The sequence below is a fragment of the Stegostoma tigrinum genome, chromosome 30, assembly GCF_030684315.1.
Source record: "Stegostoma tigrinum isolate sSteTig4 chromosome 30, sSteTig4.hap1, whole genome shotgun sequence".
Classification (NCBI taxonomy): Eukaryota; Metazoa; Chordata; class Chondrichthyes; order Orectolobiformes; family Stegostomatidae; genus Stegostoma; species Stegostoma tigrinum.
Window position 1 is genome coordinate 43680822 of NC_081383.1, and position 27540 is coordinate 43708361.

Sequence of the window (27540 nt, forward strand, 5' to 3'; positions counted from 1 at the left end):
AGGGATGGGGAGTGTGTTCTGGAATAAAAATTTATTCCAGAACCCTCTCCATCAGAGGGGGGGGGGGGGGGGGGGTGGGGTTGGGGAGGGGGTTCTGGAATAAAAAAAATTTATTCCAGAACCCTCTCCCCAACCCCCTCTCTGATGAAGGGTCTAGGCCCAAAAAGTCAGCTCTTGGGCTCCTGAGGTGCTGCTTGGCCTGCTGTGTTCATCCAGCTCCACACTTTGTTATCTTGGATTCTCCAGCATCTGCAGTTCCCATTATCACAGCATTAGCATGAAAGTACATTCTAACCATGTATCACCCTCTCAGTACTGCAATGGATGGCCATCCTTGATTTTTGAGCTCAAACCTTGGAGTAGAACTTAAACCTACATTGTGTCACTGAGGGGTGAATGCTTAAAAAAAGAGCCAATGGAATACCATTGTCAAAAGGAAACAGTGATTTGAGAACATACCTCCCACCTCTGAGTTATGCTGGGTCAATACCTTTGAACTGTTGCCTACACCAATTTACACACCATTTTCTAATAGCAACTGAGGCTGAGAAATAAATATCATCTTGTCAGAATCAGACATCTTGAGAACACTTTTTAAAAAAACTTAGCTATTTCCTATGTGCCCTGTATCAAAAATTGTTCAGTTTATTAGAAGTACATTAACCACCTGTGGATGGATTAAGTATTATGCAGTCTCTTGTCTACTGAGTTTTTGAACTCAATAAATATAAACACATCTTTGTAGATACAGCATGCTGTCATTCAACTTTTAGAAAGGGCAGGATTGTGAACATCACACCATTCTACAGTCAACACACTACAACTTGCGTTGCTAACTCAACTTGGTAAGTTGTTTGTAGGAGAAAAATATTTATTGGCCTTTTTTGGCTTCTCCCCCTATTGCCCATGATAAGTCCCACATCTTTTGCAGGGTAAGAATATTCCAATAATAAATCAAAGAACTGATGCTGGAAGCCTGAAATAAGAACAGAAGGTGCTAGAGAAACAGCAGGTCTGGCAGCGTCCATGGAGAGAAAATAGAGTTAGTGCTTCAGGTCCAGTGACCTGTCATTAGAATTGAAGGAGGATCGCCAGACACGAAATGTTAACTCTGCTTTCTCTCTACAGATGCTGTTAGACCTGAGTTTCTCCAGAAATTTGTTTTTGCTAAAGATTATTTCTAGCTGGACAACTCCACAAAACAGTGGCAGAGGAGTTTTGTCAATTTACAGGAGCAAAGCAGAAAGTATTCTGATATCTACTCCATTCTTATTACTGGAAATTGTATCAACCAAATAGTAAGTGACAAGTCACACGTTTCAACATGACCTGCAGGATTTTGTTTTTTTTTTAGAAAAAGTTTCAACCATACTAAAGGCCAAGACAGCAAACAACATACACTGCCATGACTCTGCCAATACACTGCTCAGAAAAAACACTACTATACTGCCCCAACAGACAGGCAGGGGGGCATTGGAGTCGAGCATTTAGACAAATCAAAGTGCTATGAAGTAAAGCTGCAACTCGGGGATTGCCCCAATATTTCAAATCATTGGATGCCAACAATGGCGTTTGTAAGCAGCTGCTTCAGCATTTTGGGTAACTCTACCCCTTAAGAGCTGGTTATAGCAGCCTCATTGTCATCTGTACAGGAGATCATTACGTTTTTGATATTATAGCCAGAGATCTTTGAAAGTTGACACAACAACAACTCCACAGTTCAATGCATTTGTAATTATTTCAAATTTACAATGATGTGGAGGATTCATGCATGTGAATCCAAGATTATTGCTAAATCTACCCCACAATATCAACAGTTAGAAGAGCAGTCACTAATTACATTATCAAAGTTGCTCACCTTTTCTTGATCTTAAATCAAGCTGTCAACATAACTAAACTTTTCTACAAATTGAAAACTCATTATTAAAGACATTGAGGAAAAACCTCAATCTATGATTTTATCCATTTGGTAATTAGCAGTTAAGGCACCAAATTATGAAGTTAGAAGTGAAATGCTAACAAGTGCAATAGAGCATTTTTAATTGAATGCTGTAGCGTAAGTGTTGAAAGCTGTTTACCTCAAGGGCCTCTTTGGTAATGGGATACTTCTCCAAACTGGAGATTACCTCCAGCACTGCCACCATGTTACGGATCTGGAAGACAAAGTGAAAACATTAGTGCTACAATACTCATGTTGGTGGATAACAGTTGACATTTAGGCTTCACAGAAATGGTTGAAAGGTTAAAATAAGAACCAGGCAAAAAGAAGAGTGTTCTGATTTTCAAGTTAGTCTTCAAATTATGAGCAAATGCTCTGCAAAAACTGAAACAACCAAGTATACAGCAGCTTTGGCACAGTAAAACTTCTGAGGCACTTGACCTTATTTAGCTCCCCTATTTGCCCATTTAAACTCTCCATGAACATAATAAGAGCCTACGTAGAACTGATAACAAATTATGACGAAGCAGACGTGTCATTCATAGGAGACTACCTTTATTCAAGCTAACAATCACAACTGAACGACAGAGATACAAGTTGGTGCTCATAACCAGGCAGCTCAAACAGTTAGTGGAACTGCAACCTAGAGACCCCAAATTAGCGATCTGTCAAATTCCACCATGGCAACTAGTGGAATTTAAAATGAGTAAATAATAGATTCGAAAACTAGTTTCATGGTCATCATTATGGAGACTACCATTGACTGGCAGAAAAAAAAACACCATCTGTTGACTAAGATCCTTTAGGTAAAGAAATCTACTCGTCTGGACTACAAATGATTCCAGAGCCACAGCAATGTACTGGACTCTAGTTACCCTGTGATGTGGCTGAGCAAACCGCTCAGTTCCAAGGAAATTCATAGCAGAGTTAAAAAATGCCGGCTTTGCCAGTACACACACATCACTTAAAAGAATACGAAAAGAATATTCAAATAGTAATCAATTGAATGTGAAGTCCTTTAGATACTCTCTCGAGGTGATACAAAATAGTTTTTCCTTGTGTCCCATTGGGCAATAATTAGGATTGTATATTTAAAGAAACTAGAAAAAAGGAAATTTTGAAAATTCATTTGTGGGACACAGATGTTGCTGGCTGGCCAGCATTTATTAGCCCATCCCAGTTGCCCTTGAAGAGGTAGTGGTGAGCTGCCTTCTTGAACCACTGCAGTCCATTCTCTTTACGTAGCCCCACAATGCCCTTAGGGAAGGGATTAATCTAAAACATTTCCCAACCCCTGCAAAATCCAGCTAAACACTGAGACAAGCTGATCCTGTTCTTCTGTTATTCTTTTCTGAAGAGGAGTCTAGGCCTGAAACATCAGCTTTTGTGCTCCGAAGATGCTGCTTGGCCTGCTGTGTTCATCCAGCCCACACTTTGTCATCTTGGATTCTCCAGCACCTGCAGTTCCCATTTTGTCTGATGTCTCTCATCTTCTGTTATTCTCACTTTCCTGACATGGCCTCCTTTTCGTTCTCTGAAAACCTGGGACAATGTTATTTTTACACTCTTGTGGTAAAGTATTGAAAGATTCAGGAAGAATGGATTTGTATGGTATCACAACTAATGCATGCACAAAAGTACTGACTGAGTGAAGCTTTGTTTCTTCTGGGATCTGGGTTTGAAAGCAGTCACTGCAAACAACACTTGGGTAGCTACACGTTCGCTTAAAAGAATGCATGCCAAGGCAAACAGATGGAACTCAAAAACCTAAAGAACTGCGGATGCTGTAAATCAGGAACAAAAACAAAGCTGCTGGAAAGGTTCAGCAGGTCTGGCAGCTTCAGAGAAGAAAAAAAAATCAGTTAACATTTTGGGTCTGGTGACTGTTCCTCAACACTAGGCCAGTTCTGACAAAGGGTCACTGGACCCAAAACATTAACTGATTTTTCTTTTCTTCATTGATGCAACCAGACCTGCTGAGCTTTTCCAGTAATTTTGTTTCTCTTGTGAGATAGAACTCTGCTACTTGATATACCCGACAGCGAAGTCTCTAAATGTACCTTCTATTTGCAATAAGTGAACTGTTCAATTTTCTTACACCAACATTTTATTAAATAAAAGTTCAACAAAAAAGGAGTTCAAAATTACTACAATAAGCAGATCACACAAGACCAACCTATTGTATACTGATTTATCAGAGGCAAATACCCTCAGGTTACCTCATGGTTTTTATTAGGGTTTCGAAAAAAATGAACATTATAAATAAACCAATGCAAACCCCAATTAATTTGCACAAACAGTAATTAATACAGAAATGATATAAAAGTAGCAGAATCCACAAAAAGATCTAAAACAGCTAAAGAAATCAATGAGCTGATATAAACCCCTACATTAAACGCAGTGTGCAGAAATCTATATGCTAACATCAGATCTGTGCACACGCAAACCACCAAGAGTTGTTTCTGCAGCCGGCTGTTAACAATATTGATTTATCTGAACCAGAGATGCCGGAGCAGCAAATATCTCTGTCGATGGATATTATTTAATTCAAAGAAACACACACACAGTCAGATGCCATGATTTTCAAAGAATAGCTCTGAAGGTACAATGCCATTAGTAATCTCAAGAATCATTCCTCTTCACTCCGAAATTACTGCTACAATTTCCTGAAGGCAATTCTTTGGTACAAAAAGCATTCCAGTACCATGCCTACAAGGCCGTCCTCCACATAAACCTGGATAGCCAACATCAAAAAAAATTGTACAAAGAGAGGCTGCTCCTGTCTACACCAGGCAACCACAGATTCACACTTTGCTAAGTGTCATGCAATTACACCTAGGAGGAGTTCATTTTCATTTCATTTATTCTCCCTAGCTTGGGAGATTAAGACCAAGTACCATGTTGGCTGAGGTTGTTAGGTTAATAGCATAAATCTGATTCTGAACTAGGATTCTTCATTTGATAAAGACCGGAGTCTTTCAAACCTGCACTAAGAAATAAATTTGTGTATTAGTCTTGTCAGAGAATACCTGAAATGTTGACTTCTACTTTTCTCCAGATGCTGCCTGGCTTGCTGTGTTCTTCCAGCCTCCTGTTTGTTTAACCTTGACAGAGAACAGGAGGATGCATGGTATGGGTGATGGCCAATGATAAACCATAAATATCTAAAACCAGCCCCTTACGAATGTAAATTGCATTATTCCTTCGATCGCTTAAGAGCAATTTCTAAAGTTGTGCCTCAAAAATTCAGATTTCTGAAGGCACAAGGTGCCAACATCTGGACTGGGAAAGTGCCAAACTCCAGTGAGCATTTGCTGTAACTGAAATACCCAATTTAGAGACTCAGTTAATCATCTCTGTGCTAGGCTACAATAAGAGAAGAAAAATAATCAAGACAACAGTGGCTCACACCTCTCCCCACCAGCCCAAGCCTGCTGGACTTTTCCCGCATTCTGGGAGTAAAAGTCAAGTCACTGCAGTCTCATCAGACAGAGAAGACTCAAGGCCACAAGATATGGGAGTAGAATTAGGTCATTTGATCATGGCTAAAATGTTCCTCATCCCCACTCACCTGCTTTCTCACTAAGGTTTGATCCCCTACTAATCAAGAGCTGGATGTGGAGTTTGCTCGCTAAGGTGGAAGGTTAGTTTTCAGACGTTTCGTCACCATTCTAGGTAACATCAGTCAGCCTCCGATGAAGCGCTGGTGTTATGTCCCGCTTTCTATTTATCTGTTTAGGTTTCCTTGGGTTGGTGATGTCATTTCCTGTTCTTTTTCTCAGAGGATGGTAGATCACATCAGGTTTGGTAGATCCAAGTCAATGTGTTTGTTGATGGAATTCCGGTTGGAATGCCATGCTTCGAGGAATTCTTGTGCGTGTCTCTGTTTGGCTTGTCCTAGGATGGATGTGTTGTCCTTCCTCATCTGTGTGTAAGGATACGAGTGATAGTTGGTCATGTCGTTTTGTGGCTAGTTGATGTTCATGTATCCTGGTGGCTAGCTTTCTGCCTGTTTGCCCAATGTAGTGTTTGTCACAGTTCTTGCAAGGTATTTTGTAGACGATGTTCGTTTTGCTTGTTGTCTCTAAAGGGTCTTTTAGGCTCATTAGCTGCTGTTTTAGTGTGTTGGTGGGTTTGTGGGCTACCCTGATGCCAAGAGGTCCGAGTAGTCTGGCAGTCATTTTGGAAATGTCTTTGACGTAGGGAAGAATGGTTATGGTTTTGGGGCCTGTTTTGTCTGTTTGTTTGGGTTTGTTGCTGAGAAATCGGCGGACTGTGTTCATTGGGTACCCGTTCTTTTGGAATACGCTGTATAGGTGATTTTCTTCTGCTTTTCGTAATTCTTCTGTGCTGCAGTATGTGGTGGCTCATTGGAATAATGTTCTAATGCAGCTTTGTTTGTGGGTGTTGGGATAGTTGTTCCTTTGGTTCAGTATTTGGTCCGTATGTGTTCTTTTCCTGTAGACGCTGGTTTGAAGTTCCCCATTGACTGTTCGCTCTACTGTGACATCTAGGACTGGCAGTTTATTGTTGTTTTCCTCCTCTTTTGTGAATGTTATGCCAGTAAGGGTATTATTGATGGTCTTGAATGTTTCCTCTAATTTGTTTTGTTTAGTGATGACAAAGGTGTCATCCACGTAGCGGACCCAAAGTTTGGGTTGGATGATTGGCAGAGCTGTTTGTTCGAGTCTCTGCATTACCGCCTTTGCTAAGAAACCTGATATCGGAGATCCCATGGGTGTACCGTTGGTTTGTCTGTAGGATTTGTTATTGAAAGTGAGGAGGAAAAGAGGAGGAAACCAACAACAAACTGCCATTCCTAGATGTCACAGTACAGCGAACAGTCAATGGGGAACTTCAAACCAGCATCGACAGGAAAACAACACATACGGACCAAATACTGAACTACAGGAGCAACCATCCCAACACCCACAAACGAAGCTGCATTAGAACATTATTCCAACGAGCCACCACACACTGCAGCACAGAGGAACAATGAACAGCAGAAGAAAATCACCTATACAGCGTATTCAAAAAGAACGGGTACCCAATGAACACAGTCTGCCGATTTCTAAGCAACAAACACAAACAGACAAAACAGGCCCAAAAACCATAACCATTCTTCCCTACATCAAAGACATTTCCAAAATGACTGCCAGACTACTCGGACCTCTTGGCATCAGGGTAGCCCACAAACCCACCAACACACTAAAACAGCAGCTAATGAGCCTAAAAGACCCTATAGAGACAAGCAAAACGAACATCATCTACAAAATACCTTGCAAGAACTGTGACAAACACTACATTGGGCAAACAGGCAGAAAGCTAGCCACCAGGATACATGAACATCAACTAGCCACAAAACGACATGACCCACTATCACTAGTATCCTTACATACAGATGAGGAAGGACACCACTTTGATTGGGACACCACATCCATCCTAGGACAAGTCAAACAGAGACACGCACGAGAATTCCTCGAAGCATGGCATTCCAACCGGAACTCCATCAAACACACTGATTTGGATCCTGATGTGATCTACCATCCTCTGAGAAAAAAAACAGGAAATTACATCACCAACCCAAGGAAACCTAAACAGATAAACAGAAAGCGGGCCATAACACCAGTGCTTCAGAGGCTCACTGATGATGTTACCTAGAATGGTGACGAAACGTCTGAAAACTAACCTTCCAGCTCAGCGAGCAAACTCACATCCAGAATCTCAACCTGAGCTACAAATCTTCTCAAAAAACTCGCTAATCAAGAGCCTTTCTTGGTCTTAAAGACACTCAACAACTTAGCCTCAACATTGTTCTGTGGGCAATATATCCATATAGGAAGTCTCAAGCCTGTGCATGCCTGCATAACCTATTCTCTAAACACTTCAATGCTCCAGCCAAATTTTAAAGAAGACAATGAAAAATACCCCCATCAGCCCCGACGAGTCTTTTAAATTTTAATAGGAAAATTTAATAACGCTGTTACTGATAATTAGAAACTTCCCAACACTGTCAACATGACTGTAGTGACATGACAGCTGAAGGCAGCACCAAGCATGCTTCTGATGACAATCTGACTGTACAATGCTTGGTGCCTCATTGTTTTTAATGACTTACATCAGGATATTGATCCATGAAAACATTTTTTACCCATTCTTGTCTTATGGAGAAACCTAAATAGGTAAGTTCTTGTCTCTAGTTAACATCAAAATGAGATATTATCGAAATTAATAGGAACAAAGTCACAGTTTGTTTCACAGCCATTCCAATGACATCAATATAGTGTGAAATATGGTTCAAGGAAAAATTGAAATCAAAACCACACTTTATATTTAGGATTTCATTAATTCTGAACTCATTTCCTTTTTAAATGATTGGCTGAGCCAAATAATTAATCACTAAAGTTGCAAGCATTCATCTGAGTGGGACTTGGTCACTTTGCGTAACTTTGCATAACTTTGCATATTTGAAAACAGTTGGCAAAAAGATAAAAACTAACTTGAAGAGCCAGATATGCAGGAAAGTCATCTAGCCAGAATCCAAGAACACGGAACAGAAATGTAATAAATTAAAAAATTGGAACTCTTAAATCCTATTAGTTGACCTTAAGAAAAATGTAAATTTTGAAAAACAACAGTGAAGTATTACAGAATTTGCTAACTCAATCCCAGGTTGTTTTTCCTGAATCAGTTTCACATGGTGTCAGTGTATTCATGTTCAATGTTGACCCAAGATGTTGCAGGAAATCTACAAGTGTAAATTTCACCATGGCTCATCTGGCAGGGGTCTCAAAAAAAAATTAATGGTTAGATTGCCTATCAATTGAGGAAAACATTACTTAAATTGCATCTTACTGAATATTGTACCACCCGAGGCACGAGGACGTTTGTTTCACAAGCATTGGGAAGTGAGAGGAATTTAAAAATCTCCTCTCTCTAATTCCTGGCTGAGGGTCTTCGGAAGACTAACCAGGAACAGAAGTAGGCCATTCAGCTTCTGGAACTTGTTCTACCATTCAACGAGATCATGGTCGATCGGTGCTGTAACTCCATTTGGCTGCCTTCCCACATTTAAAATTAATTGATCTGGCATCCACTGCCATTTGTGCTAGAGTGTTCCAAACATTACCACCCTGTGGTGGGAACTGCATCCTCATCTCTCTCCTGAACAGTCTTGCTCTAATTGTAACTACGCCCCCAGTTCCAGAATCTCCAACTAGTGTAAATAGTTTATCTATCCTGTCTCTTCTCGTTACTATCTTGAATACTTCAATCAGATCACGCCTTCAATCCTGAAGGTGTACATTTTGCTGTGGTGGTTTCACTGGGCAAAGTGACTTTCCACAGCCATATAGTCATGAGTAATACAGCAGGGAAACAGGCTCTTAAGCCCAAACTGGTCCATGCTGTCCACTCAGCTAGTTCCAAGTGCCTGCATTTGATCCATATCTCTTCAAATCCTTCCCATCTATGCACCTTTCCAAACAATTTTTAAATGTTGCTTTTGCACCTGCCTCAACCACTTTCTCTTGCAGCCAATTCCATACACACACGACTCTGTACAAAGGGATATTTCCAACCTGCCGAAAGCAGGAATATTTTTAACAGGTAGAATAAAAAAAACAAGCACATCCAGATGCACATTGCAGAGTTGATTTGAATACATACAGTAGCAGGGAAAAGCTTAGCTTTACATCTATCGGAGCTTTTACTTTAAAGAAGGCAGTCATTCTTGAGCAGCACAAAAATCAGCATTTAGTGCTCGAAAGATAGTGGTGAGCAGTTGCATTGACAGTCTCTATGGTGACAGTATTTTTATAGTGCCTTTATTTTGGAAGTCCACAACTGTGTATCAATGAAGCGATGGTGATATTTCCAAGTCGTAACAGTATGAGATGGAGTGGTAACTTGGATGTTATGGTGCTCCACATGTCTGTTTCTTCGAAGTGGTACAGATGGGTGTCTTGGGAAGTGTTGAGAGTTGCTGCTCACACTGCAGGAAAGTTCAATGATGGTGAAATATTTAAGATGGTGGATAAGTTTCTAATCTAGCAAGATTGATCAAGGATCACTGGTTCTGAAAGATGCTGACAAATCAGGGATTCCACATCTCCCCATTTATTCTAATCGAGCAGGCTGTTGAGTTTCTTGGATATTGCTGAATTGCACACATCTAATTAGTGAAGTGTTACTTCATACACTCAATTTCTGTATTGCAGATGTTGGAAAAACCTGAAACGTAACAGAACCACAGAATACTCAGCCAATGGTTTTCTCTTGTTGCCACATTACTTACTTATCTTCTAATCAACCTGCTCAGGGAGGTGTTATTATAAAGGTCTGGAACTAGTGGTACTTGAACCTGGGCCTCATGGCCCAAAAAGGCATGGGCATAAAAATGCAAACCAAGAGCCACTGTATTTATATACTGTTACTCCACTTGAATTTCTGATCAATGGTAACCCCTCCCACCATTCTGGATGCTGAAGGCAGAGAAATTTGCTAATATCTTTAATACGGTTAAGTATTTAAACTCATATTGTGGATGATCAATGCCTGACAATGTGGCATAGATGTTAAATTGCAGTTCACCAACTCAACTATAAAAGCTGTTCCAGTCTTCAGTACCTAAGCAATCACAAATCATTTTGCACAATGTGTAAATCAGCACATTCCCACATTTGGGCTTACGGTGTTAGGGAGGTCAAAAATGGAGCAGCTGAAGGTGGTAGATCCTCAGACAATAACATGAGCTCCTGCAACAATGACCAGGAGCTAAGATGACATAGAACATTACAGCCCTTCGGCCCTCGATGGAAGACAGGCTTCCAAAAACCAGAATTTCCACTGACACAGCCTTAACACTGAAATGGCATGGGGCATAGCTTTAGTATCACTAACAGAGCAAGAGGAGGTTTGGAAAACCCAGAGGGCTGCTCAAATAATTTTTTTGTCTGATGGATTTGATAAGGTTGACACTGGCATAAAATTGAAGGAAAACTTGAAGTATTCAAAAAAGAACACAATAAGATCACACGTCCAGTAAATTCGTGAGATGTGTCATAGTTGCATCAAAGAATGATGACAGAAAAGATCAGTTGAACAACAGTGTTCTTATGCACTGAACAGTTCTTGCCAGACACTGAACATGTAAGCCAAAACCCAGATCTAACTTCTCTTATTTCTAAGTCTCTCATTTCCCCCTAATTCCTTTCTGCCTGCACTCTGCCAGCTTTACTTTCAACATTTCCTTGGCTTGTAGATTTCAACAAAACCCAGTGTCCCAGCCTTACTGCTCTCCCATATCCTTCAATCTCAACTTACAAATGCCAGTAAGAGCGCCTGAGTCAAACCAAATAATATGAATTTACACTACCCCCACAAACAAACCAACACAGCTAATTTCACTTGCCTTATCCTCAGCCAGTCAACAGTAACCCAGACAAAATGTGCTTTACTTCAAGAAAATGTGTTTATAAAGTGAGCGCGCAACACAGAATAATTCACAGGAATAATGAAAGAATAAAACTAGCCCAAAGGCACATTGTTGTAGACTAATGTTCTAAAATTCTCAACAGAAAGACAAGTTGAGGTTGCAGACTTGCTCGCTGAGCTGATGTGTTTGCAGATACTTAGTCATCCTGCTAGGTAAAATTGTCAGTGCAACACTGGAGGAGTGCTGGTGTTGTCCCGCTTTTTATGCGCCTTGGTTTGCTGGAAGAGTTTGTATTACTTCTGGTTTTGTTCTTCAATGCTTTGTATATCAGGTCCTATTTCAAATGTGTTCGATGACAGAGTTCTGGTTAGAATGCCAGGCCTCCAGGAACTCTCTGGCATGTCTTGGTTTGGCTTGTGCTATTACAGATGTGTTACCCCAGTTGAATTTGTGCCCTTCTTTATCTGTGTGTATTGAGGCCAGTGAGAATTGGTTGTGTCTTTTGGTGGCCAGTTAGCCACCAAGGCATATAAATAACAAGCAGGCCAGCCAACACAAACACTTCACTGGAGGCGCACTGATGATGTTACCTAGCAGGGTGACAGAACGTCTGCAATCAAAAGACACCAGCTTGGTAAGCAAGTCTGCAACCTCATCCACAACCTGAGCTACAAATCTTCAAAAGCTTTAGAAATCCAACTTCTCAACTCAATATACTTTATTTATTTTGATTCAATGTCAATAGTACTGTCAGATTTTGTCAGTACAGTTAAGAACCATCCTCAGAAACAAATGATAGACTTAATGAAGGTTACCAGAAAAGTCTTGAAACTGGAAGAGAATAATTTAACAGCTGGTAGCATTAAAGAAGAATCTTCATTAAGTACAATTCTGCTGTTTCACCATTTCGTCTTCGAGATTTTTGGGAAATTCCATTTAAAATGTCACCAATATGCTGTGGAAACCACCCATCACCCCCGCCAAAATATTTAAACGAACAAATAAAATTCTAAAATACTTGACCAATATAGAAAGAAATTGTTCGTAGAGAAGACAGTTGATGAACAATGATAAACATTTAAACATTTAGTTTCTAGCTCTCAAAAAAGAGACATCCCACTGAGAAGGTTCTAGGCAGGGGTGACTGTGTGAAGCTGGAGGAACACAGCTGGTCAGGCAGCAGATAAGGAGGAGAGTTGACATTTTGGGCCAAGACCCTTCGTCAGTACCGTATCGACTGGCTCCAGCATCTGCAGTCTGCATTTCTTGCTATTCTAAGAATGGGATAATCCAACAATGGTTAACCAAGGAAGTTAAGGTAGTATCAAATTAAAATTAAAAAAGTAACAAAGACTGGTGGTAAGCGAGAGGATTGAGAAAAGTTTAAAAACCAAAAGTACTAACAAAAAAGGAAGAAAGTATTCTGAAAGAATGAACTACTGTATAATATCAAAATGGACAAGAGCTTCTTTAAATATATAAAAGGAGGACAGATGACAAGGGCTTTTAAAGAATTAGACTGGTGAAATTAAAGGGGAACCAGGAAATGGCATAGTATTTGAATAAATACTTTGCATCAATTTTCAGTGATTATTTAGTATTTTTGAATATTATTAAAAGGCAAAAGGGAGGAGAGGAAATAAATATACAGTATTGACAAAATCATGAATTGTGCATGTGAATTGAGTAACCCGTCTCAAAAGAAATCAACCACCAAAGGCAAAAGTCACATATCCATGATTTCTAACCCATCTTTCAACAAGTTTTGTACTTGTGAATTTCATCATTTGTGTGGAGGGTTCACAGGAATGGAACCCTTGCAGGTATGAAAGAATGACTAATGACTATCACTTAAGAGAAAAAGTACGAGGGAAACTATTGGGGCTAACGATCTGCAAGTCCACCAGATCTGATACACTGCATGCTAGAATCTTGAAGAAAATAGCCACAAAGATAGTGGATGCACTGGTAATAGTTTTCCCAGAGGTAAGATTTCTGGAGAAGTCCTGGAGGATTGGAAACCTGTTAATGTAATATCCATATTGAAAAGAGACAGATAATAAACAGGTAACGAAAGGCCAATTAACTCAAAACCAAAAACGGAAATTGTTGGAAAAGCTCAGCACATCCAGCAGCATCTATGGGGAGAAATCAAAGTTAACATTTCAGGTTAAGTGACCTTTCCTCAGAGCTGATGGTAGCTGGCAAATGTCAGTTTAGATGTAGAAGACAGGTTTGGGGAAAGGGAGAAGGAGTAGGGAGTAAACAATAGGTGGGTGCAGAATCCAAATCCCTTCTGAAGAATGGTCTAAGCCCGAAACATCAGCCTTCCTGCTCCTCCGATGCTGCCTGGCCTGCTGTGTTCATCCAGCTCTACACCTTGTTATCTCAGATTCTCCAGCATCTGTAGTTCCTACTATCTCAGGAAACAATAGTTGGAAAAGGAGCAGATAATGAGATAATGGGAACTGCAGATGCTGGAGAATCCAAGATAACAAAGTGTGTAGCTGGATGAACACAGCAGGCCAAACAGCATCTCAGGAGCACAAAAGCTGACGTTTTGGGCCAAGACCCTTCATCAGAGAGACAGAAGCAGATAATGGATGTCCATGGAATAGTGTAGGTTAGATGGGCTTCAGATCGGTATGACAGGTCGGCACAACATAGAGGGCTGAAGGGCCTGTACGGTGCTGTAACGTTCTATGATCTGGCCACGAGGATGAATAGCTATCAATGGGAACTGTTAGACAGTAACAACTGGTTGTGTGTAATAGCAGACTGGCATAAGTATTAAACTCCACACCTGTCATTAAGAAAACGTTCAGTCTATGACAGAAGATGTAATTAACAAACCATTTAGAATTACATAATCAAGCAGATTTGGATGGGGAATTATGCCTGACAAATTTACTAGAATTTTTTGAGACACAACAAGCAGGGAAGAGAATTAATGGATATGATATATTTAATTTTTCTGAAAGGTGTTCAAGAACGTACCACACAAAGTTACTAATCTTAATAGTCAATGATTTGGGAGATAGTGTAATTGGTATGGGGGGGTGGGGGGAAATAGTCAAATAATGGAAACAGATCACTCTGATAAAGAGGTGCACTTTGAAGGTAATAAAATGTGAGGCTGGATGAACACAGCAGGCCAAGCAGCATCTCAGGAGCACAAAAGCTGACGTTTCGGGCCTAGACCCTTCATCAGAAAAGGGGGATGGGGGGAGGGAACTGGAATAAATAGGGAGAGAGGGGGAGGCGGACCGAAGATGGAGAGTAAAGAAGATAGGTGGAGAGGGTGTAGGTGGGGAGGTAGGGAGGGGATAGGTCAGTCCAGGGAAGACGGACAGGTCAAGGAGGTGGGATGAGGTTAGTAGGTAGCTGGGGGTGCGGCTTGGGGTGGGAGGAAGGGATGGGTGAGAGGAAGAACCGGTTAGGGAGGCAGAGACAGGTTGGACTGGTTTTGGGATGCAGTGGGTGGGGGGGGAAGAGCTGGGCTGGTTGTGTGGTGCAGTGGGGGGAGGGGATGAACTGGGCTGGTTTAGGGATGCAGTGGGGGAAGGGGAGATTTTGAAACTGGTGAAGTCCACATTGATACCATATGGCTGCAGGGTTCCCAACACCTCCTCCCACCCACCCTCCTGCAAAAATTCCATCCCCTATTCCCAATTCCTCCGCCTCCGCCGCATCTGCTCCCACAATAAGACATTCCACTCCCGCACATCCCAGATGTCCAAGTTCTTTAAGGACCGCAACTTTCCCCCCACGGTGATTGAGAACGCCCTTGACCGCGTCTCCCGCATTTCCCGCGACATCCCTCACACCCCGCCCCCGCCACAACCGCCCCAAGAGGATCCCCCTCGTTCTCACACACCACCCTACCAACCTCCGGATACAACGCATTATCCTCCGACACTTCCGCCATTTACAATCCGACCCCACCACCCAAGACATTTTTCCATCGCCTCCCCTGTCTGCTTTCCGGAGAGACCACTCTCTCCGTGACTCCCTTGTTCGCTCCACACTGCCCTCCAACCCCACCACACCCAGCACCTTCCCCTGCAACCGCAGGAAATGCTACACTTGTCCCCACACCTCCTCCCTCACCCCCATCCCAGGCCCCAAGATGACATTCCACATTAAGCAGAGGTTCACCTGCACATCTGCCAATGTGGTATACTGCATCCACTGTACCCGGTGCGGCTTCCTCTACATTGGGGAAACCAAGCGGAGGCTTGGGGACCGCTTTGCAGAACACCTCCGCTCAGTTCGCAACAAACAACTGCACCTCCCAGTCGCAAACCATTTCCACTCCCCCTCCCATTCTCTTGATGACATGTCCATCATGGGCCTCCTGCACTGCCACAATGATGCCACCCGAAGGTTGCAGGAACAGCAACTCATATTCCGCCTGGGAACCCTGCAGCCATATGGTATCAATGTGGACTTCACCAGTTTCAAAATCTCCCCTTCCCCCACTGCATCCCTAAACCAGCCCAGTTCATCCCCTCCCCCCACTGCACCACACAACCAGCCCAGCTCTTCCCCCCCCACCCACTGCATCCCAAAACCAGTCCAACCTGTCTCTGCCTCCCTAACCGGTTCTTCCTCTCACCCATCCCTTCCTCCCACCCCAAGCCGCACCCCCAGCTACCTCCTAACCTCATCCCACCTCCTTGACCTGTCCGTCTTCCCTGGACTGACCTATCCCCTCCCTACCTCCCCACCTACACCCTCTCCACCTATCTTCTTTACTCTCCATCTTCGGTCCGCCTCCCCCTCTCTCCCTATTTATTCCAGTTCCCTCCCCCCATCCCCCTCTCTGATGAAGGGTCTAGGCCCGAAACGTCAGCTTTTGTGCTCCTGAGATGCTGCTTGGCCTGCTGTGTTCATCCAGCCTCACATTTTATTATCTTGGAATCTCCAGCATCTGCAGTTCCCATTATCTCTGATGCACTTTGAAGGTAGCAACTTTTAACAAGTAGAGTGCCACATGGATCAGTGTTGCAGGCACAATTATTTACGATAAATTGCAATGACTTGAACGAAGGAAGTGAATACCTTTTTGCCAGTTTTAGGGAAAGCAAGTGGTACAAAAGACAATCTGCAGAGGGATATAGACAGGTTTAGTGAGTAGGCAAAAATCTGGTAGATGGAATTTAATGTAGGAAAGTAAGGTGTTATGCAGAGATAAGGTGTAGAGCTGGATGAACACAGCAGGCCAAGCAGCATCAGAGGAGCCGGAAAGCTGACATTTCGGGCCTAGACCCTTCTTCAGAAAAAGGGTGTCGTGCAGCTTAGCAGGAAGAATAGAGGAGCAGATTAAGTGGAAAAAGACTGCAGAAACGTGAAGTGCCAATGTGGGATCCTTGTGCGTGAATCCTGAGCAAGCATACATGTTCATAGTTAATAGGGATGCCAAATGTAATGTTAGTCTTTATTTTAAAAGTCAAGGGTAAATAGTGATAAAACTATACAACACACTGCTTTCACATCGAGAACACTGCAAGCAGCTTTAGTCTCGTTTTTCAGAGACCCTCACAGACTTGATGCAAGAGCAAGACACTGACCTAGTTACAAAAACACAATCCTTTATTATTAAGTACAAGCTGCGGAGGATCACTATATGCAATCCGGCACAGAGTGCTGAGTATGGTGAGCGATTCTCCCTGAACAGGGGACAGTCCCCGCTTTTATACCCTTGGAATTGGCAGATACATAAAACAAGTAGTGCAGCTGACAACAGGATACAGCTTGGATCATCACGAAGTGTATGATAACGACAGGATGCAATTTCAAGTGGCAACAACTGCCTGGCTTGATCAAAGGTTATTGACCTGGTCATCTCAGCAGAAACAGGGGTAGACAGCAATGTGGGTAGAGCCATAAAGATTACAGAGCTTAATGCTTTGTGTTTACAGATGTTTCACACCCCTACACATGTTTCACATCCATCCTATTCGGGCAGGAAGTTGAGGTAGTGTTCACATACGCCTGTATGAGGAGAGGAGGAGCATAAAAATTCATGGGATATTAACCAATTAACATCTCAAGATATAAAAGTAGGTTGGACTTCTTTCATTTTTGACAAGGATTTCAGGTTGGAAAATTAGTTTGGAAAATCACTTCTTCCTGCCTGGCTGAGTTTATAGAATAAACTACAGCCAGCATGTACAAGTGCAGCTATCAGATATTCAGTGAACATACATGGTTAAAATGTCACACTTCTATCATTTTTCCAAGCCATAACTTGTACTCAACGAAACTAAAGGGTAAACAGTTTTTGAAAAAGAGCTCATCCAACTTCACCAGAAATCAAGACAACAGTGTGGACTGGATGAACACCAGGCCAAGCAGCATCTTAGGAGCACAAAAGCTGATGCTTTGGGCCTAGACCCTTCATCAGAAAAGGGGGATGGGGAGAGGGTTATGAAATAAATCAGGAGAGGGGGAGGTGGATCAAAGATGGATAGAGGAGAAGATAGGCGGAGAGGAGAGTGTAGGTGGGGAGGTAGTCAGTCCAGGGAGGACGGACGGACGGACAGGTCAAGGGGGCAGGATGAGGTTAGTAGGTAGGAAATGGAGGTGCGGCTTGAGGTGGGAGGAGGGGATAGGAAGAAGAAGAAGAACAGATTAGAGAGGCAGGGATGAGGTGGGCTGGTTTTGGGATGCAGTAGCGGGAGGGGAGATTTTGAAGCTTGTGAAGTCCACATGGGAACCCTGCAGCCCAATGGTACCAAAGTGGAATAGGAGTTGCTGTTCCTGCAACCTTCGGGTGGCATCATTGTGGCACTGCAGAAGGCCCAGGATGGATATGCCATCTAAGGAATGCGAGGGGGAGTTGAAATGGTTTGCGACTGGAGGTGCAGATGTTTATTGCGAACCGAGCCCGTGGCTTGGCAAAGATACAAGGCAACGACTTGACTAGGTGGCTGTAGTTCAGACGTTTCGTCACCATGCTAGGTAACATCATCACCTGCAGCCTCCGATGAATCAACATAGTTCTACTCCATGTAGTATTTATACGACCTGGTCTGTTGAGGTGTTTGTGTCATTTCCAGTGCTTTTTTGCAAGGGTACGTATATGGGGTCATATTCCACATCTTTACTGATTGCATTATGGGTGGTGAACCAGGCCGCTCGGAATTCCCGTGCACGTCTATGTTTGGCTTGACCTAGGATAGTCATGTCAGCGAGCAAGTCAACAACCTCACCTACAACGCAAACTACAAATCTTCACAAGACCCTTATACAAGACTATAAGAATACAAGACATTGGAGTAGAAATTAGGCCATTCAGCCCATCAGGTCTGCTCTGCCATTCAATCATGGCTGATCAGTTCCTCAGCCCCATTCTCCCACTTTCTCCCTGTAACCTTTGATCCCCTTGATAATCAAGAACCTAGCTACCTCGGTCTTAAATGTACTCAATGACCTGGCCTCCACAACTTTCTGTGGCAGTGAATTCCATAGATTCACCACTCTGGCTGAAGAAGTTTCTCCTAATCTCCATTCTAATAGGTCTTCCCTTTCCTCTCAGGCTGTGCCCTTGGGTCCTCGTCTCTCCTACAAATGAAAACATCTTCCCCCATATCCACTTTATCCAGGCCATTCAGTATTCTGCAAGTTTCAATTAGATCTCCCCTCATCTTTCTAAACTCTAATGAGTACAGTCCCAGAGTCCTCAAATGTTTCTCATATGTTAAGCTTTTCATTCCTGGGACCACTCTTGTGAACGTCCTCTGAACCCACTCCAGGGCTAGTACATCCTTCTGAGATATGGGATCCAAAACTGCACACAATACTCCAAATGTGGCCTGACCAGAGCCTTATAAAGCCTCAGTGGTACATCCCTACTTTTATATTCAAATCTTGTCAAAATAAACACCAACATTGCATTTGCCTTCCTGATTACTGAGTGAACCTACATGTTTACTTTGAGAGAATCCTGGACTAGAATTCCCAAGTCTCCTTGCACTTCAGACTGAATTTTCTCCCCATTTAGAAAATAATCCATGTTTTTATTCTTACCAAAGTGCATGACCTTACTTTTTTGCCCACTCGCCTAACCTGTGCAAATTCTTCTGCAGCTTCACACCTCCTCAATATGTAAGGAGAAAGAGCAGCCATAAAAATGGCAGCATTGAAGAAAGGATAGTATGATGAAAATAGTTAAAAAAGGGTTAATACCATTAGCAAGAAAATTAAAATAACTCTTCCAGCAAAGAATTATCCCAATACGCAAAAATATCACAAATGACCACTGAAATCAAATTCATGTTTAAGGTGAAAAAGGAATTTTAAGGTTGCAGGGAAGCAGAAAAACGTTAATAGCAATAATAGACAATGGGCTAAAATGGTCTCTTCCTGCGCATCCTATGAATATAAAACTCTCAGCACACCAGATTTGGTTTTTAAATTCAGTACACATCACAACATTCTTGAAAACCAAGGCCCAGGCTTCTTAACATCGATCTAAATTCCAATTTTAGCAGCCTGTATTTTTACCATCACAAATTTTGCAGTATTTCTCACAATCTCACCACAAATGTCACAAGAATCTTGTGTGTCATCTCTAGGCTCAAATTTCTCTAACCCACTCCTTGCATTTTTCCAAATGGAGTCACGCAACAGCTACCACCTAGGAGTCTTTCCATCCACTGAGTGCGTTCTAATTTGCTTCCAATGGCTCAGGCTGCAGAATATCAAATAATCTTTTGTAAATACGTTTCACAACCTACTTGTATCTTTCTGTAGGCTCAATTCCAAAGTAGCGTGCGCCACACCCAATACTGAATTGCTTATGCCCGACCACTGGAAGAACCAGTGGTGACAATTAATACCATTAACTATCTCCACACAGACAAAATCTCTCTTTCAAAAGAACTCTGCTTGAAAGCTAGCTTTCCAGTGCACCTACATTTAAAGCTTCTCCCAAATTCCATGTTTGATAACCATCTGGAAGATGGTCATTCTAATCGGGAAATTAGGAGAGATTATAATCACTTTTCAGTATAGTTGTTCGTACGTCGGTAACAAGTTGAAACATAGCCTTTACACTTGTTTATCTGTGCTGGGGAAATCAAATGGCTTCTGGGTCATTGAAGACACAGCTCAGAAGCGCCAAAGTTCAGAATTTGAGCACAAAAATCAAGACTGACGCATCTGCTCTTCTAAGCACTGCACTCAAGATTTAAAAGAACAATTCCTAGGATGTGGGCACCACTGGCTAGGCCAACATTTATTGCCCATTTTTAATTACTTTGATGAAGCCAGTGGCAAGTTGTATTGAGATATTAAATCATAAAAGATTCCATAGTCAATAATCTGAATAAGAGCATGGGAGTTCTCTCTAGTATCCTGGGTCAATATCTACCCCTCAATCAACATTACAAAAGGTAATAAGTGATTATCACGTTGGTCAGAGATAGGAATGAGTTAGTAGCCAAGGCTACTCCATCGCTCATATTCAATCTCTAGGTCTGAAAAGGCTAAAAAATCTGCCCATCCCAATCTTAAGTGTATTCAATGATGGGGCACCCAAAATCCAGGGGTAAAAAATTTCCAAAGCACTATAACCATCAGTGAATAGCTTCTCACAGTATTAAACAATCATTCCTAAATCCTGAAACCATGTTTAAGATCCTCCCCGCCAGAAAAAACATCCTGTTAAAGCCTTTTCAAAATCTGTGTTTCGATTAAATCACTTTAAGAAAAAGTCACAGGATGTTGGTGTTTGGCTGGGCCAGCATTTGTTGCTCATCTCTAATCGCTGCTTGAACCGACAGGCTCGTTAGGGCGAGTTCAGAGGGCAATCAAGAATCAACTACTTTGTTTACACATTAGGCCAGGAGAGGTAAGGACAACATATTCCTTTATCTAAAGATTAGTGAAAGAGATGTGATTTTATAGCCATCTACAGTGGTCACCAATACATGAGGTTTAATTTTCCTTGACTGGAATTTCACTATCTGCCATGGGAGAACTTCAAACCATATTCCGAGAGCATTTGCCTTGATCTCTGGATTATTAGTCCAATGGCAATAACACTTTGCCACCACCTGCCATCTTAGCCTAAGTGTTCTAAATTCCAGAGAATATAGTTTCAATTTATTCAGCCCTTCATCAAAGGGCAAGTTATTCATTCCAAAGAATAATCTGGGTAATTCTTTGTTGTTACTGTCTGATGCCAGTATTGCTGATGTATTCTCTTCGAAAGCAATATATAATTGTAGCAAGACTTCCTGGTTCCTGTAGTCCAATAGCAATTAGGGTGGCCCGCTTATGGCGACAAATGCACATCTTTCTTGTTTTACAGGTTGAAAAGCACAAAACGTCAGAGAATGATGCCTTCACTTTGGCTTCATGAATGTTGGAGACGACCTTCATCCAGGTGATACAAATAATCAATCTGGATCCCTGGAGTGCAGCGCTCTCTTTAATTTGATATTTATTATACCAAATATTCAGAGTCAAAACCCGTTATGTATGGCCCTTGCGCCCAGGTGCACAACTCTGGCATTCTGGGAACTATCTTTTAAGGGTTTAACATTACAGTCTTGGATCAGCAGTTCAAACAGATCAAACTCATTCCTTTAGCCTCTATGTTACAACATGGTGTGACAATACTAGTACTTGAAAAAGGTTTTTTTTCTGAAGAAGGGTGTGGGCCCTTCTGACAGATAAAAGGCTCTTCTTCGGAATGGCAACCAGTGACAAGAAGGGTCGCGCAGGGTTCAGTGTTGGGGCTGCAGCTGTTCATTTTATATATTAATGATCTGGATGAAGGGACTGGGGGCATTCTGGCAAAGTTTGCCAATGATACGAAGTTAGGTGGACAGGCAGGTAGTACTGAGGTGGTTTGGGAGGCTGCAGAAAGATTTGGACAGTTTGAGAGAGCAGTCCAGGAAATGGCTGATGAAATTCAACGTGAGCAAATGCAAGGTTTTGCACTTTGGAAAAAAAATACAGGCATGGACTATTTTCTAAACTGAGAAAATTCAAAGTTGAAGTACAAAGGGATCTGGGAGTGCTAGTCCAGGATTCTCTAAAGGTTAGCTTGCAGTTTGAGTCCGTGATTAAGAAAGCGAATGTAATGTTGTCACTTATCTCAAGAGGGTTGGAATATAAAAGCAGCAATGTGCTTTTGAGACTTTATAAATCACTGATTAAGCCCCATTTAGAATACGGTGTCCAATTTTGGGCCCGACACCTCAGGAAGGACATACTGGCACTGGAGCATGTCCAGCGGGGATTCACACGGATGATCCCTGGAATGGTAGGCCTAACATATGATGAACGGCTGAGGATCCTGGGATTGTATTCATTAGAGTTTGGAAGGTTGAGGGGAGATCTAATAGAAACATACAAGATAATGCATGGTTTAGAAAGAGGGGACACTGGGGAGGTTGTTTCTGTTAGGTGGGGAGACTAGGACCCATGGGCAGAGCCTTAGAATTAGAGGGGGTAAATTTAGAATGGAAACGAGGAGACATTTCTTCAGCCAGAGTGGTGGGCCTTTGGAATTCATTGCCACAGAGTGCAGTGGAGGCCGGGACGTTAAATGCTTTCAAAGCAGAGATTGATAATTTCTTGAACTTCCAAGGAATTAAGGGCTATGGGGAGAGAGCAGGTAAGTGGAGTTGAAATGCCCATCAACCATGATTAAATGGCGGAGTGGACTCGATGGGCTGAATGGCCTTACTTCCACTTGTAAATCTTATGGCCGCAAACATCAGCTTTTTGACTCCTCTGATGCTGCTTGGCCTGCTGTGTTCATCCAGCTCTACACCTTGTTATCTCAGTATTAGAGCTAACTTTTGTCTTTGGCAGAAATGAAGGCTGACTTACAGAATGGCATTTTGTGCCGGGATAGAATGAATGTCTGGCAAGATCCCAAATGAAACATTCTGCTGTGTTAGAGGTGCTATACAAATGTAGATCAAAGCTTGACAGTATTAGGAAACATACACTGGTTCCACAAGATACAGAACCTTGACAATAAATGCACAGTATGTTGTTATGGTATACCTGCAAATTTTAGAAGATATGCAACTTTGTTTCCCAACATAAATACCGTTCTGTATTTTGCAGGGATTATGACAAGGAGAAATCTGCACTATAAACACAATTAGGTTACATAGGACAGCTCTATTACTTCTTTGTTAACACAATTAATTTCAACAATCCCACGGGAAAGTGCCTGAAATTCAGCTAACATTTTTGTTGTGCTTAAAGGCAATGCCAAATCCAATAGTTTTCTGGGAAACATCCCTTTAAATTCTGGGACTGATTATCTGATTGCAGCTGTGCAGAATTCACTACAAAGCAAACAGCAAAAATCATTTCCACCCAAAATAGTGACCGTAGGAAAATCCCGCGTTGCATGAAAGTCCACGTACAGACCATGTTGCAGAACTAAAACTTAGCATGTTCAGGAGGAACCAGAAACTGTATCAAAGGTTTTCTGGACATCACTTGTATCTTACTTTGCATGTTTTATGTATATTAAACACAGACCTACCTCTTTCTTTGTCATCCTGTCCTGAAGCAAAAATACATCAAATCCCGTAGATGCCAGCGGTCATCCAGTATCTTGCCTGCTTCATTGGCTATTCTTCAAAGACACCACAGCGAACCCCAAATCTAACCTCATCCAACACCTGTGACATGTCTACTTTCAGCCAAGTACCTCCAAAGAGTCGCAATCTCAAACCAAGAATTGATATCTTGGAATCACCAACACCAAGACAGAATTAGCTGCTGAGAAGAGCGGATTGATTCCTGACAAACTATGGTTCTGGTGGACTACTGAGAGGTCAAATTGCTGCTCCAAAAAAAAAGCAGTTGCTTGATTTTATTTTGTAGAAACCCAGTCACCAACTCCTCGTACACTCAACTACTGTTCCACCAGCTTCCCCTGCTCAACCACTGAAACGTCTAGCCATCCTCCGCCGAACGCACTCTTACTCTCCAGAAGTTTCATTCCACGGTCACAAGACATCTGAGACATTAGCAGTGAGTCATGCCAGGGAAGGTGTACTATAAGGGGGCCAATGGATATCAACCAACAGGACAACAGACTTATTTTACTCAAGCCTAGCCAAGAAATCTGTTGGGGAATGTGAGCACTCAACTGTATAAAACAGTATTGTTCACAATGGAAAGCTTATTACATTTTGTTTGACACCTCTACCTTTCCTCCTTTAAGACATTCTTTAAAAGCTACGTCTTTATACCACCATACAAAATTCATTCAAATTTTTGTTTGACAACACTCGAAGTGTCTTAGAACATTTTACTATGCTAAAATGCATCATTGTCACTGTTAGAGAAATGGATTATGAAGGGTTATGCAATAAATCAAATTCAATGGTCAGAATTGTTAAAATGTGGTATTGAGAGCATATTGCAAGTAATAAATGCTTGCTCACTCATCGAAGCCCACATTCACTGAATAAATTAAAAAGAGACAAGAAATTGCAACTCAAAAGATCTTATTTATTTCAGATAAACGTATGACAGCTAAGACAAAGTTTTAGAATGCATTTAGGGTTGATTGTCAATGACAATATGGATGCTGCACACCTGCAACAGCATTCGATTAATCCTAACCCCAACACAGGTGTCTACAGATGAAGGCTGAATATAGATAAAAAGTGTAGGTGGGTCAAGAATATACTCGAGCCAAAGGTTCACTGGCAGAATAAGAACCACCAATGGAGATCACAAATCTAGTCATTATTGCAGTAAGAAACGAAGCTAAACACGCACTTTAAAAATCTGCCATTTTCTGAAGAAGGGTCCAGACCTGAAATGTCAGCTTTCCTGCTTCTCTGATGCTGCCTGGCCTGTGGTGTCAATCCAGCTCCACACCTGGTTATCTCAGACTCCAGCATTGGAGTTCCTACTGTCTCTCTTAAAAATGTGTTTTAAGTATTTTGATCCTAAGAACTTGATAGGAAATACTTGGTGATGAAGGAAATGAACACTTTCAGCCGTTGAGAGCGCCATTTTTGTTGCCTTTAACACCCAAATTTGAAACATGGTGTCCTGATTACAAACACATTGTTCACTAAAAAAAAATCTTGGGCTACTCCATGAGGATACAATTCTTTGAAATGTAAGGAGTCTACTTTTAAGTATCCTTGCCTTCAACCTGGATTTTGTCCAATTTTCTCCCTACTCAGCTCCATACCAAGGATTCATTGAACAATGAATACTCAGGTCAACATTAATCCTTAAGCACAGCTAAAACTTACAAACAGCAAATGTGTGTGGTAACAGATTCAGCACTCTCAGGTGCTCCGAAGAAAAACAACACTGTCAGATTCAAGGAATTTCAATCAGGCAGAGTCTGTCTCAGAACAGCATAACATATGAACTAGAATTCAAGACCGTAACTAATTCTTTGAATACAAGCTTTGATCGAGAGGCTGTAACTCTGACTGTTGTCTGGTGGCCTTGAACGGTATCAATAGCAGACCCTGTAGCAGCATGATAGGACTAAAAGTAAATGTTTGTATTGGTCTCAGCAACCTAAACAAGAGCAATACTGCAAAAACAAACAGATCTCTGCAAAGTGTCATGTCCCTGGTGTAGATTTAAAAAAGGGGTGGGAGGGAAGTTTTCATTTGCTTTTATATTCAGTTTAACTCTGGACAAAACTTGGAGATCCTGACACAGCTACCCTTGAGATGAAACAAAGGAGAAAATCTCGGAATTCATACTAAGTAAGAGACTTGTTAAAGGATAATCAACAAGCTTGAAGCTTTCTTAAATTACGATCAACGTGCCATGGAATGAAAATGTAGCTGAAACAACAGATTCTTAAAGTTTTCTGAAAAAGGTGCATAATTGAGAATTTACGGCAAAAGTCTTATATTGGCAAGATGGCTCAGTGGTTAGTACTGCTGCCTCACAGCACCAGACAGCTGGGTTGAACTCCACTCAGGCAACTGTCTGTGTGAGGTATGCACATTCTCCTTGTTTCTAGATGGGTTTCCTCCCACAGTCCAAAAGATGTGCAGGTTAGCTGTACAGGCCATGCTAACTTGCCCATAGTGTCCAGAGATTTGTGAGCTAGTCATGGGAAATGTAGGGTTACAGGGCTACAGTAACGGGGTGGGTCTAGGTAGCTTGTTCTTCAGTGTGGACTCGTTGAGCCACATGGGCTGCTTCCAAACTGTAGGGATTATGATTCTAAATAGTTCTTTAAATTAACCAATAGCATAAGTTTCAAACGAAACTTTAAATAACTTTTCACCAGGAAATAGGTGATGAAATTGGTAGTTTTGAAAAAATGCAAACCCTATCCATCGAAGTCTACAATATTAAAGCTGCCAAGCTCGCAGATGTCAAAAGAGGCAACAGTGCATGTCAAAGCAGGACTTATTTAAACAACTGACCAACTAAGTTTGAATGTATCAGTACAAATTACAAAATGAATAAGCAACATACAAGTTTTAAAAATGAGACATTAAAGAGGTCGAAGAGTCTTGGGGCTACAGAGATATCCACAAAATTGTTTGCACAGTACTTAAATTGCAAAATTCTGTTCAGAATATGCTAAAATGTTACAAAGAGGTTATATTATGTTAATAGAGCCCTTCTTGATTACTACATGCAGATTTGACAATAGAATTGTATAGCACAACTGAGAAACAATGGTCTAATTATGCTCCCGGGGCATGGAAGAAACCTCTAATCAGAGGGACACAGCCAGAGACAGAAGCTGAAGAGCAGGTACTATAGAAGGATGATATTGGATGAGTTACATTTAGGTTACACCAACAGGAAAGTTTCCTTCACTGCTGAAAACAGATGAAGTTTTGGAAGAATAATCAGGAAAGTAGGACCAATGTGAAACGAGGAATTAACAGGGCTAAAAGGGGTCATGAAATATCTTTACCAAACACTGGTAAATAAAATCCCAAAGCCTTTTATTCATATATAAGGAGCAAGAGGGTAACTAGAGAAAGTGTTGGCCCACTCAAGGACAAGGGAAGTTATGCTAGAAGTCTCAGAAAATGAGTGAGATTCTTAAATGAGTACTTTGCGTCGGTATTGACCGATGAGAGGGACATGACTGATGTTGAGGTTAGGGGCAGATGTTTGATTACTCTAGGTCAAGTTGCATAAGGAGCAGGGGGAAGTGTTGGGT

At 41.7% G+C, this 27540-nt stretch overlaps 1 protein-coding gene across 3 annotated transcripts in view; it reads right to left on the bottom strand.

Moving 5' to 3' along the window:
• crsp7 (cofactor required for Sp1 transcriptional activation, subunit 7) overlaps positions 1-27540 on the bottom strand; it is a 159696-nt gene that overhangs the window by 57857 nt on the left and 74299 nt on the right. For all 3 annotated transcript variants that reach the window (XM_048559835.2, XM_048559836.2, XM_048559837.2), the window contains exon 2: positions 2079-2153. In XM_048559835.2, coding sequence (XP_048415792.1) covers positions 2079-2153 — 75 coding nt within the window. The remainder of the gene's footprint in view (positions 1-2078; positions 2154-27540) is intronic.